Raw genomic sequence first — 15326 nt, forward strand, 5'->3', positions numbered from 1 at the left:
GAAATTAATTAGTTTTCTTTTGGAAAGTTTGACACAGACAGTACAATATAAGGACATTACACAGCCAAATGCCTTTGGATAACCAACCAAGTATGTGATTTGTTAATACCATAGGATACAGATCGAGCAACAGTATATTGTTAATGATCCAAAACAAATTTTTGGTAAAACATTGCCAGATCTACATAAGATCATGAGAACCGGCCAGCATTTCCTTTTTGTTAAAACCCAACATTCATCACATTATATCATCACAGTATATAATACATTACAACAACAATATCTGTATTCATGAAATACATTTCTAAGTACGGTACTCAGGTCCCACTTTATGTGCTGGGCAGTTATTGTGCATTCCCAGAACAGATAGTAAAAGTAGGGACATTCAAGCTATTATTCAAAAAGAGAAATCAAATTATACAATCAAATTCTAGGGCCTTGCTAAAAGATATTTTCTTCCTTTTTTTTCATTGTTAAATGGTAAATGGTGCATTTATATAGCGCTTTACATAGATTGTGCATTACATTCACCCGTTCACACACACATTCATACACCAATGGCGGTGGAAACCATGCAAGGCACCAACCAGCACATCAGGAGCAAGGGTTCAGTGTCTTGCTCAGGGACACTGACTCTGGGGGAGCACAGGTTCGAACTGGCAACCTTGCGGTTACCATCCAGCCACTCTACCCCTGAGCCGCCACCGCCGCCCCGTTCATCGCCTTAGGCCTTTGGCACCTCCTCAATTCTAGTGTGCGCCCTTTTCCTGCTTGTTTACCTTGCTAATAGATAAAAATGTATCTGAATGGAGGAAAAAAAAAGAAAAGAAAGAAAATCTCTTGAATTCATCAGTCCAAAATAGATAGCCTCACATATAGTACAAAAAATACCTGAACATTAGCGGTTTTAGAGCCTTTTCTAGGCAAAACAATCCTTTCAGTGCTTAAACAAAAGCAGAAGCCTGATTCAAGCATCAGTGATTAAACATCAAAGTGATCAAACTCCAAAGTGATCAATTTGCTTTCTAGTGCCCGATTGGCTAGTGACTAATTAATTAAAGTAACTGTTTGATCATAGGTCATTGTTTCAACCATCGCTGAAGGAGAATGAAGACGTAGTCTCGTGCCATGGTAAGCTGGGGAAGGTCCTGGCTTCTGGCAGGGTACATGTTGGCACAATGAGCTGTCCCTGGATCAAGAGAGATGGATAGATGGGAGGGAAAGTGGATAACAGAGGTATAAAAGATGATGTGAAGTGTTCTTATATAGCTCTCTATGGTTGTATTTCCAAACTAGAACAAAATAAAACATTGGGCGAGCTCTGGCTTTTTGAGGCATTGATCCACTCAAGGTCATGTTGCTAAATGAAAGACCATATATCCCTATTTCGATATAATACTAAATGTGCTGTATATATTTAATAGTCACAATTAATGATTGTACAAAATTAAGTTGTGTATTATGGTAGAGTGGACCAACAAATGATAATAGAGCTGAAGTAAAATAGACTGCCCTTAATTGCAGTGGGTAAACGGTCAGATCAAACCCTTGCTTTCTGCTGCAGTGAGTAATAACTGGGTAGGCCCAGGAAGCCTGTATTCAGCCCTAGTCATGCAGACTGCCAACATTATTCAAATGATACATGCAACATTGGCAGTGCTGGCAGGTAATTCATTAATTATTTCTCTCCTGTAGATGATTTTCTATTCTGAGCGATTTTCTATTCTAAAGTTAAACATCATCATACATAATCTCATTCAGGCCAATCAGAATTTGCGTCCTCACCTTCGTCTTCAATGTTTGTGTTGACACTATGACGTAAAATTGTCCATTCATTGTCAATGGGAATGTAATGTTTGTGTAGGACAAAGTTTGTGCACACACACTAAAAGCTGGACATAGGAGCCACTCAAAAAAGGAGGGATGAGGGGGAATTGGGAGAAGGATGCTGAAACATGTACATGCCAGGTAAGAGGAGAGGAAGGCCAAAGAGGTTTAAGGAGGTGAGACGACATGCAGGTGTCCCGCTCGTATCACAATTTCTCACAAAATATTGCTGTTATCTGCTTCATTTGTGGTGTTTTTTAAATGTTTTAATTTAGATGGTTATACATTTTAACTGTTTGAAAATGTTCAGAAACATACTGTGGGAGTGCTATTAGTCCGGCAGCCGGCAGGCTTCTTTTGTTTAAAGCGGGACATTTGGTATTTGGTCTTTTTTATTGGCCTAACATATTGTCTATATACATAAATTTGGTGATTGACATTACAAAAGTATAGGCAAAGATATGCTGAAATACAATCAAAGAGTGATCGAAAATGTCACACTTTCACACTTCACAGCCATTGCTGTCATCTGCTGCACTACTACCTTTAATGAAGACTGCGGGAAGATCAGGAGTGACGTCGCGGGTGATGCCCAGGGCGTGCCAGGGGTCGATGGAGCCGTTGGGGAAGACTATCCTGGTGGTGCGGATGTTGTAGCCGCCATAGTACTCATTGGTCTGGGCCACCGCCTCTGCCAGTGTCTCAGCACTCACATTGTACAAGTCTGCACACTGCTTGACGTGGTACCTGGACATAAACAGGAAAATTACTAACACAGACGTGGAAAATGCTGTTAAAGGTATATTCAGTGATTTCACTTAATTCAAATATCACTTATTTTTTTGTTTTGTTGTGATAATCCTCCCTACTATAGAGTGTGCTGGCCATATAAGGAGTTCCTCCCTGTCCCCAGTTAACCCCTGGGGGTCAAAAAACCTTAGGTTTCGTTTTTGACTCTCTATCCTGATTGGACGAAAGGCTGGGTCCCACAGCCAAAAACGAAACTTAAGGTTTTTTGAGTGAAATCACTGAATATACCTTTAATGATGTTTTTGTAATGAATATATCACCATCACCATCACCATCACCATCACACCCACACACACACACAGAGTATACTCACGGCAGTGGAAAGCCACCAAAGGGCTGGTTTGGTGAATCCGTGCTCTGGTAGAAACCAAACTCAGTGCAGGTTTGGTAGACCCACTGTCTCCCTGAAACACATGCCACACGGCGCACACGTGCACATACACAAAATGAAAACAAAGAAAGGAAAGAGCTTGAAACCAAATACTCCCAGGAGGGAGGGCAGGAGGACCAACTTTTTAAGAGACCACTTCCTCTCACAGTGATACCCACTAGACTAAGGCACCAGCATCAACAGAGGAAACAAATGCTGGAACTGTAATATTAGCTCAGGGCAGGGGTACGTAGAGTAGACGTCTCCGTCTTTATATATATATATATATATATATATATATATATATATATATATATATATAAATGGATGTGATATACATTTAAGTGTGCAAACAAAAATAGCCTGAAATGATGAGCACACAATTAAGTACATTAGAAGGGGTTTATTATTGGCATCAGCCAAGAAAGAGGGCGCCAATGCCCTTTACAAGGTACTACGCCAGGTGGAGCACCACAGACTGATCCAACTGAACTCATCCACGATCCAGAACCTTGTGATTCAAAGATGAGCGCTCTAGCGACTGAGCTACCCGAACAAATGACTCAAAATATGTGTTAAAACTCTTGCATGCAGCCCACCTACCTCCTCCTGCACCGGGTCCATCCCAGGACGTGTTTGTCATGTCTCTACGGTAGTTGTCGTAGCCGGTGTCCAGGCACTTCATTGAGAAGGTGTCCATCATGAGGCGTGCCACGGCCACGTAGCGCTCGTAGGGTCCCCCCAGTGAGGCGTCTGCCATCACCCCACACAGCACCTTGATGGTGATATTGGTACCCACTACAGCCTGCAATGGCACAACATCATTGGCTCCCCAACCTTTCAGCTCAAACACCCAAAAGAGAAATTTGTGACACATTATGGGCCGATTCATACTCCTATTTTACCGCTGTTTCGTAGTGCCGAAATGATTTCGGCTCGTCAGAAGTTTTCAGTAGCACCGAAGAGACGACTTTAGGACGGTACCCGCCCCCCCCCGAACCTCAAATGACGTCAAATTGTAGGCTCTACAGCGCCGAACCGACTTTTATTCTGCTCTAAAATAGGAGTATGAATCGGCCCTAAGAATGAATCATTTAAACCCTATATCAAGAATTGTTTAATCGGCTGATCACGACGCAAAGCGATGCGTTGTGAGCTTGTAGATTCATTTATTTATTTATGAATATTTTGAAAAACAATGGTATTTTATATACACGCACACACATATGAAACAAAATGTTGAGTCAGAGCAGTATATTCCTGCATTCACCATAAAACCAAATACCATTACCATTTTTGGGGCTGAAAAATGTATCGCAGATTTGAGTCTCACTGTACTTCCTATATTTACTTACAGCCCTTTGTGCAGGTCTTGTGCAATACCAGCACCTTGAGTTTATATTCATCAAAACTACCTGGGCATGTATGAGAAGGAATGGCACTGGCAGAGAGGCTGGTCTGGGTCAAGAATGTACTTGTGTCAAGAGATGGCATAGTAGTTAAGGCCCCTATCTATAGATGTAAGATGAGATCCTATCATTCACGACCTTCTCTCCTCTGATTTCCCTGTTGTTTTCTTATTCAACGAATATTTTTTCTAGATTTCACTGGTTTCTTGATTTCATAGTAACATATGACCTAATTTAAAATATGTAATATATCACATCAAAGCAAAACTACAAATCTATCTATAAATGCACCAAGTCTCTGTGTGTATGTACGTCTGTAATCCACGTAACTCGACAACCGTTCGCCCCACCGACTTCAAATTCGACACATGCGCTACACACCCCCACAGGAGTGCAGTGCCCGGTGTTGAGTCCATCGGATAGCCGGTTGTCCAGAACCAGCACAAAACCCTCTGCCCGGGCTCTGGACCTGATCACCCCTATATCTTCATATATGGAACTGGCCTGTTCTGACATCACAATGAATGTTCTGACTTCTAACATCTGCATAAACTCCATATTTGGGCATGCCCGACAAAGAACTCCATATATGGGCATAAAAGGGACACAGACATAATAACTGGGTGGGGCATTCATTTCCAACTTGCATCGTTCCAAGTTGGTTTCCAGAAGAAACCTATGTTCTGTAGTGTTTTACACACAATCAACAGGGAATGCATTTTAGTTACTGTAGAAGTAGCCTATATTGAGAGAGAAATCTATGCAGCGCACAACTGGTAGGCCCCTGTATTACCTGCATCTACCTGGTCCCCATCCCCTCCCCGCCAACACCTCGAGCGTGGAAGTCCAAGGTTTGATTCCCCTGCTTGGGTTACACATAGCTCCATCCTGCACTCCTCTTTTCCAAATTCCTTTGTGGTACCTAAAACTTGGTAGTGTACTAGTGAGCCCAACATTTCAACCCTTTGGCCCAGAGCAGGCAGCTTCTTGCTGTGTTTGTGTGTTAGCGATGTGGACTTCGTAGCCCATTGCTCCTCTGGGTTTCTTTAAAAGTGTCTCTTGTCGCCTGGGGCGACAGGAAACCAGAGAGACCAAAGACTCTTTTGTTGCTTTTTCACATCAGCTTATTGGTAACCGGAGTCACGTCTCCTCAAGGCAACATGAGGATAGAGAAAGAGAAAGAAGGGGAAAGAGAAGAGAGTTGGAGGAAGGGTGTGTCATAGTGGAAAAAGGGGACCAAGGGGACCGAAAAGATGATAGATAGACAACTAGAACTGCACTCTGTCGAGTGCATACTTGCTTGTTGCACACTAGTAGGCCATAAATGGCCAACTAGTACTTTCGACCGTTATAAACTGTCACTTTTGATGCGTATGCACCGGCCCAGCAAATTGTGCCTGATACGGCAGTGGTGCCAGATTACAATCATTACATACATGTATACACAGGAGCATTACCTTTAATCCTCCCAACACTAAAACATATCGTCATTACGTCACCATCGAAAACCAATTACACTCTGGCATTGGGTCCTTTAATCCACATATTTCTTACGTCATCATTGAGAGCTAGTTATACATATACTATATATATGCTGGGACCAGATTACATACATGACCATATTTCTTACGTCATCATTGAGAGCTAGTCATACATATACTATATATATATAATTTGTAAATTGATTAGCGGTATACTGTGGTTACTTTGCGCCAAAAACCGTCCCAGCCAACCCGCCACTTTTGATGCGTATGCAAATAAAACAGCAAATTGTGCCTGATTTGCTGGGACGAGATTACATACATGACCATATTTCTTACGTCATCATTGAGAGCTAGTCATACATATACTATATATATGTAATATGTAATTTGTAAATTGATTAGCGGTATACTGTGGTTACTTTGCGCCAAAAACCGTCCCAGCCAACCCGCCACTTTTGATGTGTATGCAAATAAAACAGCAAATTGTGCCTGATTTGCTGGGACCAGGTTACATACATGTATACACAGGAACATTACCTTTAATCATCCCAACACTAAAACATATCTTCATTACGTCACAATCGAAGACCAATTACACTCTGGCATTGGGTCCTTTAATCCACATATTTCTTACGTCATCATTGAGAGCTAGTTATACTGTACATATACACACCATGTACTCTGGTCCAAGCAAATCAGGCACAATTTGCTATTTTATTTTACAAATTACATATATATAGTATATGTATGACTAGCTCTCAATGATGACGTAAGAAATATGGTCATGTATGTAATCTGGTCCCAGCAAATCAGGCACAATTTGCTGTTTAATTTGCATACGCATCAAAAGTGGCGGGTTGGCTGGGACGGTGCATACGGACTGGGCGAAACTATTACTTGCGCGCTCTGCTTGCGCAAGTAATGATTGGGACAAAGAAAGACATACTTCTGTGTGCATGGAAGCAAAACAGCCACAGAGGGAAGATCTGTTGTCAAATATGAAACTGTCTGATATTGTTATTGTTATTACAATGATATTGTTGCAGTATCTTGCCCCTTTTGTCTAATCTTTGCTGTATCACAAGCTAACTGGGTTACAAGAGGGGCCACCCACATCTCGGATAAACAAAACAGGCCAGAGGAAAACCCCTGGGGATCCCTCTTTTGGAGGTGCAGTCCTGGGGACCTCTCACTGCGACACAAAGGTGGCTTTTATGCGTTTCAACTCACTACCTGAGCTGTGTGCGACCACCCCCTTAACTCAATAATACCCGCTGTCCTCGCCACCCAGACTGGGTGGTAGGAATACCGGAGAACACGCCGGTTTACCAACTTGCAGCAGCAAAAAGTGGAGAGAAACAAGTTGTCTTCATTGTTATGCTAACATGAGGTCTTCAGTATAGTATGTCAAACCCACAGATGTTATAGTTCATTTCCAAAGTGATCAAATTATTTTGTGCAATTAAATGGTCAGCTAGTGATAGTACCAATGATATTTCCGGATATTATTTACGAATGAATTACATTGTTTCGGTACTTGCTTCTTTTCGGCATTTAAACTTTAGAATTTGTACTTCATCTAGTGTAAACTCTAAACCTCTCTCTCTCTCTAAATAAAGGTGAAGTAAAACATCTGCATTGCACACCAAACAAATTGTGTTGTGTCTCTGTGTGTTGCCAGAAAACTATTCTGCTAAATGTATCCTAAACTACAGAGGGATTATTTCTTATAAATGAATCACTAAATAGTTTTCTTTATTGCCGCGATTACTTTATGATAACTTGCCAGGTACAGCATACTGTATATGTAGCAATTGAAAGCAATAAACCTCAACTTTATTGACCCCCTTCTCTCTCTATCTTAGTCTTACACCTCCCTCACCTCAAAATCCCTGTTGTCTTGGTTGTATTGGACCACATCCATGAAATTTCCGGCAAGTGTCTCCAGGAGGTAGGCTGAGTCCATGTCTGATGGGAGCTGCAGCTTGGAGCACAGTCTGGCCGAGGAAAAAGAGCAGAGTGAGGAACAACCAGGTGTCTCAAAGCCCAAGGCTCAAGACTCGGCAAGAGTTTCTTTCCCCTGAAGCTGTCAGAGCATTTAACAGTATGTAAACACCCCTGATTGGAGTTTGGAAATATTGTACTTGAACCAATGTGTATACTCTGATTATTTTCATTTGTAATGTATACCTTTGATTGCTACTAACTTATATCAAGAATTTCCCTTTCGGTGGATCCCTACTCCTGAGTTACATTAACACAAAAAAGAAACGGTTCAGGTTTTGTACAATGTGGCCTGCGACCTTTGGTCTTTTTACTGTGCAGTTGGTGACAGCTAATTGAAAACACATGGCATTACCCTCATACTGGACGCCACTCAACATTTCTCTCCTACAGTAGCTCTCTTGAAACCCCACACTGTGCTTACATGCATAATTCAATAACCAGCCCTTATGTATATAGAGGAGTGTAAATTTGCACAAGCATGCACAACCACACATTTGCGTTCATAAAACACAAAAAGTAGTAGATGCACAAACGTGGGAAACTCAACAAGTGTTTTAGGATACAGGATAGTCTCCTCCATATGTGGTGACTGCCAATGATCACAGACACTGGACAGAATTTTGGCCAGCTTGGACATTCTTGCAATCTGCAGGTCTCTCACAACAAATGTGTTTGGCCACAGCCCCACGCACCCACGCGATTATAGGGCTATCCGTCAAGTTAACAGTGATTAGGAGGAGGTGGTGGACCATCCAGAAGGCAGCAGAGTTCGTATGCCTGCCTGTATTTGCCTACAGACCAAAATGTGTGTGGTCATTAGTAACTGGCCACTTTCATTCATAAAGAATCTTCTTAGTGCTAATTTGCTTCTCTACAAATGATGTTATAGGTCAGTTTTAGAAATGACCCAAACTTAATTTGTGTGCGTAGGTCAGGATGGATCCATGACGCAAACATTGTGTTTGAGGTATTGTGGTAAGGGAGCCAGGCAGACTAAAGGTCTGGTGTGTATGCTTCAAGCTTGTGTGTGTGTATGCTTCAAGCTTGTGTGTGTGTGTGTGTGTGTGTGTGTGTGCGTCCGTGCATGCGTGCGTGGTCCCACCACTTGACCAAGTGATGTTTGTGCATATCTGTATGAGGGAATGTCTGCACGTCCCTGTGTGTTCTCAGACAGACATGAGGACACTGTCCTCACAGACCACGGTCAAAATAGCACAGATACACTGTGTGCCTGTGACATCATATACTATAACAGTTGCCTGGCTAACCAGACAAATAAAATACACTAACTCCCCCTACTTCCTCATATAAACGGACCATGTTGTTACAACAACTCGGAACAATCAAGCAGAAAATACCATCAAAGAAAAGCCATAAAACATCACAGTGGTGATGGCAAGTTATGCAAACATACATAAATAAAATACCCCAAGTTAAAAGAAGAAAAAACAAGAACTGATCAATTATCAGTTAATTACCAGTGGCTGCCTTATGTCTCCAGAATTGTGCTATGAAATGTAAATAAGACACCTTAAAAATAATAATATTAATAATAATTGAGCTAATCCCCTCTCAGGTAGCACATTCTCCAAGCCATTATATGTCACACCTCACGCACAGCTGTCGGTTGTAGTGTTGACATTGGCTTGGCAGGTACAAAGAACATCTCTCATAGTCATATGTGTCAACATCGCGGAGGTCCGCAGATCGGCGGGTCCAACGGGGGTCCCCGCGGGGGTCGGCGGCGGGGTCTGCGGTAGTCTGCGTGGGGGTCCGAATGTGTTACTGTTAAATCAGCGGGTGTACGCCGGTGGCGTCCCCTTTTTTACTACCCCGTTTCGCACCAGTAAGGGGAGGGAGGGGCGGGGGGGCAAGGCAACGGCCCTAGTTAGTTAGTTGAATCGTAAAAATTCCTACATTTGATCATCAATTTATTCCATTAGATTAGACCATAGACCATTTTATGGTTGTATCCAGAATGAAAACATTCTCTGAGGTAAACGAGTTACATTCCCCATAATAGCCTATAGCTACTATAATGTTTTAGTTATTACATAACTTAATATGCTACTGCCTCTGCCTGTATTCTTCTTGGACAAATAAAAAAAGATACTCCTATGGAAAGGCTATATTATTTATTTATTTTAAATTTATTATTTTATTTATAAGTTTCAACAGCAAAGTAGTAGTAGTAGTTGTTGTGAATTAGCCAACTGGACATTTGAACTGAATGTTTCCTTTATCCTCGTGTTGGGCTTCTGTTTAAGCTGTTTAAGTTTAATACGTTTTTATTTGTGTTGTTTCTTTCAACAAGTTGTGCTTCACGAGTTCACAGACGGCTGTGTCTGCCTTGACTTCTGTGTGCGCTGACTGCGGTGGTGTGGGCTAGCCCCTCCCTCCTCTCACTGGTGTGAAACGGGGACGCGCTCCGGTGTGCTCTGCTTTGCTGCTTGCGTGACCGTTTCAACTATGGCAGGGGTTTTCAACAAGTGGTCCGTGGACCACTGGTGGTCACTGGTCCGTGAAGGTATTGCATGTGGTCCCTGACCATGCATTTAGTAATGTAGCAAATTGAAGACTTTGTATTTTCTTCCATGGAACAGTGCACTAAACCTTTTGTGCACTGTTCCGTGGAAGTGTGTCAATGTTATCAGAATTACTGGGTCTGAGGTTAAGACATTCCACAGAAAAGGGAGATAGAATCTCAAGAAGGGTGAAGTGGTGAAGGGTGAAGCTTGCCTGATTGAGTCATCATTATTAGGAAATGTGCCCATATAATCATGTCATCATGTGCTATATCTTGCACGTATTTGGCATTTTTACTATACTATTATTACTATTATTAAAATAGTTCAAATAGCCAATCTACAAGCTCATAATGTGTGGATGTAGATCGGCTAGTTGAACTATTTTAAAATATTTTTCAAGATAGTAAAATATGGCAAAAAAGTTTAGGGATAAAGGTTAAGGCATGCCCAAGATAGGGCCACATGTACTGTATATCAGTTAAGTCCGTGGACCATCGTTTTAGAAACAGTATTCCATAGCAAGTATTATGAAAGCACTAATCTTAGCCCATATCCCATTGCAACACAACAGTGGTCCCCAGGTTGATTCTTAGTCAAGGTGGTGGTTCCTGGTTCACAATCAGTTGAAAACCCCTGGACTATGGCATTGAAAGTGTCTGGTTGCGTCCCCCCTCTATGGGTTGCATAGAAAGGCAGCCAATCAGAACTCAGTCAGCGGGTGTCAGTATGACTAGCATGTCAAAGTCTTCATGGATATTCATAGACCAGTGCTTTTCAAGCCACTGGTAAAAATCTACAGAGAAATTTAAGTATACGGATCGAGAGATTCAAGCCTCCCAAGAGGGCTGGAGTGGTTCAGACATTCCAGTGTTATGGACTCGGTCCAAAAGGCCTGAGGGGGGTGGGGGAGGGCAACAATGAAGCTGTAAGTGGACCCGTCTAAAATGGTGGCCCCCAAACAGCCTACCTGCAACGCAGTGCTCCCCTCTCCAACTCTCACCCTTGCACGACAGTTCCCAGGCACACCTGTGCTGTTCTGATCCCATCTTGCTCCTGTTATTAATGACTCATACTTCTATGTTATTACACTTATGTTCTTTTGTACTGTAGTACTTTTATTATTATTATTGTATTTGAAAGCTTGAACTCGAGCTGAACTGAACATATTTAGCTTTTTAAGATGACAGGGTTTGTTTACAGATTTTCCTTTTCAGTATTGTATTTAGAATTAGATCTCTTATCTGTACTTTAAAAACTGACTGTGAGCTGTCCACAAAGAATTCCTATGTATTAGTGCAAAAGGCAAATAAACTCTGAAAGTCTATTGAGTCTCTTGATCTCTTGATTCTGTAGCCTCATTTAGGCCTCAGTTAAGTGAGTCATACTGTATAATAGTTTACATACAAGTCCGGACTTGTCGCTCCGAGCAATGTGCTATGATGGAACAACCTTTATTTGCCAGAAGAAATAATGAGTTTGAGAGTTGTCATTTGGGGGACACGATCGCTAAATGAAAAGGTGGAAATAGACATTATCTCAGGAACTAGATACAGTGCATTAGTAGGCCTATTCATAAGAAACTGAAGGGTTTGTTTAGTGGAGCCGTTACTGTACCTGAAGTCTTTGGTGATGTTGTCCCAGGCCTCTGGGTCTTTGAGGCGCTCCAGAAGGGTGTCCGAAGCCTTTTTCACCAGTAGGGGGCACTCTGCATTTTCGGAGGCTAAAGAACGCCAAACCACTTCCAAATACTCTGACAAAACACAGCACAGAGAGGGTGATAGGCAAATGAGAGAGAAACTAAAGGGACAAAAACATACATACAGATGGATCAAAGAAAGAATAATAACATTATGACTTGGTCTTCTGTCAGCTACAGTACTAATTAACCCAATAAAGCTCAACCTGAGTGCAGGTGTGTATATAAACAACTCAGTGAGGGTAAAATTATGACTTTCCACCAAACAGGGAATGTTGCGGTTTATGTGTTAGAATAGAAATGAATGTTGTGAGAACTCGGTCCACCCCCTCTCTGTGAGTAAGAGGCAAGCACTTGCCGGTAATAATACTGGCCGTGTTGTTCTGGGAAATAATCATTTGTGTGCTACATCTGAAAGATCTGACGTCAATACGGTTGTCTGTGTGTGCACGCACACGTGTGCGAGTGCGCCGGGGACTGCAATGAAGCCAAAGTGTGTGCACGGCAAAATCCTGAGGGTTAATTTAACTGTTAAAGTGAACCCTCATAGGATTTTACTGTGTGCATTTGTGTGCATGTGTGGGTGGAGAAAGGAATGGTCCCTGGTCAAAGCCAAGTACAGCCTTTGAAGAAAACAAGGTCCAGAGCCAAACACAATACAGACGACACTGATAGAGACAGAGAGAGAATCTGTCATCTTTAACACATACTGTTACACATACTGTTACCGTCACATACTGCAATACTACATAATACTGCTGCAAAAATGGCAGCGGAAATTACAAAGAAACTGAACAATGATTTTTTCTCAAATTAGATTACATTAACACAGGACACAGCTTTATTTGGTTTGTATGTCTGGAACGGGTGGTTCCTCTGTAAGGCATACATGTACCACCCTGCTAGTGATAAGAGTAAGAGTTAATGTGTAATGACCTTAGCCTGGCTAACGCCAGACGCGAATCAGCCGTTGGCAAAAACAAATTAGTCTGGCTTATTAGACAGGCTAAGTAAGAGTAGACTGAGCCATATAAGTCCAAATGTTAACCTGTAAACGTCAACATCTGCCATGTTTCATCCTACCTGGGAAGTTAACTGCAGCATGAACGGGTGCACTGGTGGCCACAGAGGCATGGACCAGGTGAGGGTACTTAAGCCTGAACCAGGCAGCCAGTGAACCTGGGTATGAGCCACCAAATGCCACCCACATCCTCTGGGCCAGTCCTTGACTCTCAGCCATACCCGTTCGGAAGTGAGCCAAGTCGGCCAAGGCCTGGCGACTGCTGAGGAATCGCAGGCTATCTGTGCTCAGGTCACTGAATGGATAGGAGGAAGAATCAGTCTAATTAATTTATTAGTCCAAAGTCAAGTGCATATTTAAGTGTCCCCCCCCCCCTCCCCAATATATACAGTATATATGTTTTTCAAGTATGACCACCAACCAAGGAAGGACAAAGTTAACGTATTTACACTGTGCTTTACCAGAATATGTTTAGCGTTATGCTGAAATACTAATACTTAGCCAGTAAGTTTCAATACCGGTCCTTTAAACTGCTGTGACGTGACACATAAACAAGTGAGGTAAACACCATTATTCATGGTTTCTTCAACATTATTGGACTTTGTCAGCATGAGAACTAAAACACAAAATCCTACAAAATATGAAGGAAAGGCTGCCATCTAGTGGTGAACTGGACACAACAACAAATATGGGTCAAGAAAGAGACTGCCTTGCATTGAAGAGTTTGGTTTTTCTCTCTCTTAGTAAAATCATAGTACCTGATGTTTTAGGGGGGGGGGGCGTGATGCACATTTTATATGTTCATTATGCTTCTTTGTATTGCCCATCTGTATTAATGTATTACAACTGGACAACATAAACTAGGAGTAGGAACCCAGCATCAAGTGCACCAAGCTTATTTGACAGTAGTAGTACATCATTCTACTTCCACTGACTATTCTACAGAATACATCCACAGGTGAACGTGTTCTGGACCAGCCATTGAGTATTATTCTGAAAACAAGGTCCCCCTCTTTAGGGCATTTTTCTGCTCTTACAACTCTCACAACAGAATAGAAAAATGTTGTGAGAGTTGTAAGAGCAGAAAAATGCCCTAAAAGCCCAAGAATCAAAAGGGGTTTGGCTTTTATGTATACAAAGAGCGGCGGCAGTAGATCATAGAGTAGAGTGCCCGGTTGTGAAACGTAAGGTTCCCGGTTCGATCCCCGGCAATGTGTCACCTGTCTTATTGTGCTTGAGCAAGACACTGAAGCCATAATTGCTCCTGATGAGCAGGCAGGTTGGTACCTTGCATGGTTTCCTCTGCCATCGAGGAAATGCATGCGTTAATGCGTGATTTTAAAGCACATCATAAAGCACTTTGGATTAAAGGCACTTTATAAATGCACCTTTTATCATTAAATAAACAGTAGTTGTTGAGACTGTGTCGTGACACTTACACTGTGGGGTGACTCTTTCCATAGAAGCGGTGCTCCAGCATCAGACACAGAGCTCCTAGTTTCTGGGCATAGATGAGCCAGGTGCCATTCTCCATCCACGCCGCGTTGGCTGGGCCCTCTCCACCTATCATTAGAAACACAGGACCACCTGCCTGGTGGAACTTGTCGTTTACAAAGTACCTCTGGGGCACAAAGGAGAGAATGTGGGTTAGTATTCAAGGATAGCAGGATACTATATGTCATATGGTAATTCTGTAAGTCTGGCAGAAAGACACACACACACACACACACACACACACACACACACACACACACACACACACACACACACACACACACACACACACACACACACACACACACACACACACACACACACACACACACACACACACACACACACACACACACACACACACACACACACACACACACACACACACACACACACACACACACACACACACACACACACACAGAAACACGTACTTGCTTCCATACTCGGCTGTCTGCACCATTAAAGTGATCCAGTTTTTGGGTGAACCATTGCTCCTCAAAGTCAGCCCCTCTGCCCACAGTGCCCAGAACCTTCACCTGATGAAATTTCCTAAAGCCTTTGAAGCGGCCATCGCAAAGAACACAGAGAAATAACAAGAAAAAGGTTGAATTGCATAAAAACGCTCTACATCCTGCGAGAGCCATACTGCAAAATTGCAAAAGGGAAACAAAAGCATG

At 42.4% G+C, this 15326-nt stretch overlaps 1 protein-coding gene across 1 annotated transcript; it reads right to left on the reverse strand.

Annotated features, from left to right (window-relative positions):
- Positions 1–897: 897 nt before the first annotated feature.
- prss59 (serine protease 59, putative) lies at positions 898–15305 on the reverse strand. Its single transcript, XM_083772900.1, has 9 exons — positions 15081–15305; positions 14592–14773; positions 13215–13447; positions 12050–12185; positions 7783–7897; positions 3611–3812; positions 2951–3041; positions 2372–2574; positions 898–1189 (listed from the first exon to the last, which is right to left on the reverse strand). Exons 1-9 carry the CDS (start codon positions 15291–15293, stop codon positions 1080–1082), a joined length of 1485 nt encoding a protein of 494 aa, XP_083629026.1. The 5' UTR covers positions 15294–15305; the 3' UTR covers positions 898–1079.
- Between the last annotated feature and the right edge of the window lie 21 nt (positions 15306–15326).

The sequence above is a fragment of the Protomyctophum parallelum genome (genome assembly GCF_964188405.1).
Source record: "Protomyctophum parallelum genome assembly, chromosome: 9".
NCBI lineage: Eukaryota > Metazoa > Chordata > Actinopteri > Myctophiformes > Myctophidae > Protomyctophum > Protomyctophum parallelum.

Coding starts and splice junctions, on each gene's coding strand:
- prss59 (XM_083772900.1), bottom strand. CDS start 15,293: ATGGCTCTCGCAGGATGTAGAGCGTTTTTATGCAATTCAACCTTTTTC. Junction 7,898..12,049: donor AACATCACCAAAGACTTCAG/GTACAGTAACGG, acceptor TTCCTCGGCCAG/ACTGTGCTCCAAGCTGCAGC. Junction 2,575..2,950: donor TTTGGTGGCTTTCCACTGCC/GTGAGTATACTC, acceptor GTTTATGTCCAG/GTACCACGTCAAGCAGTGTG.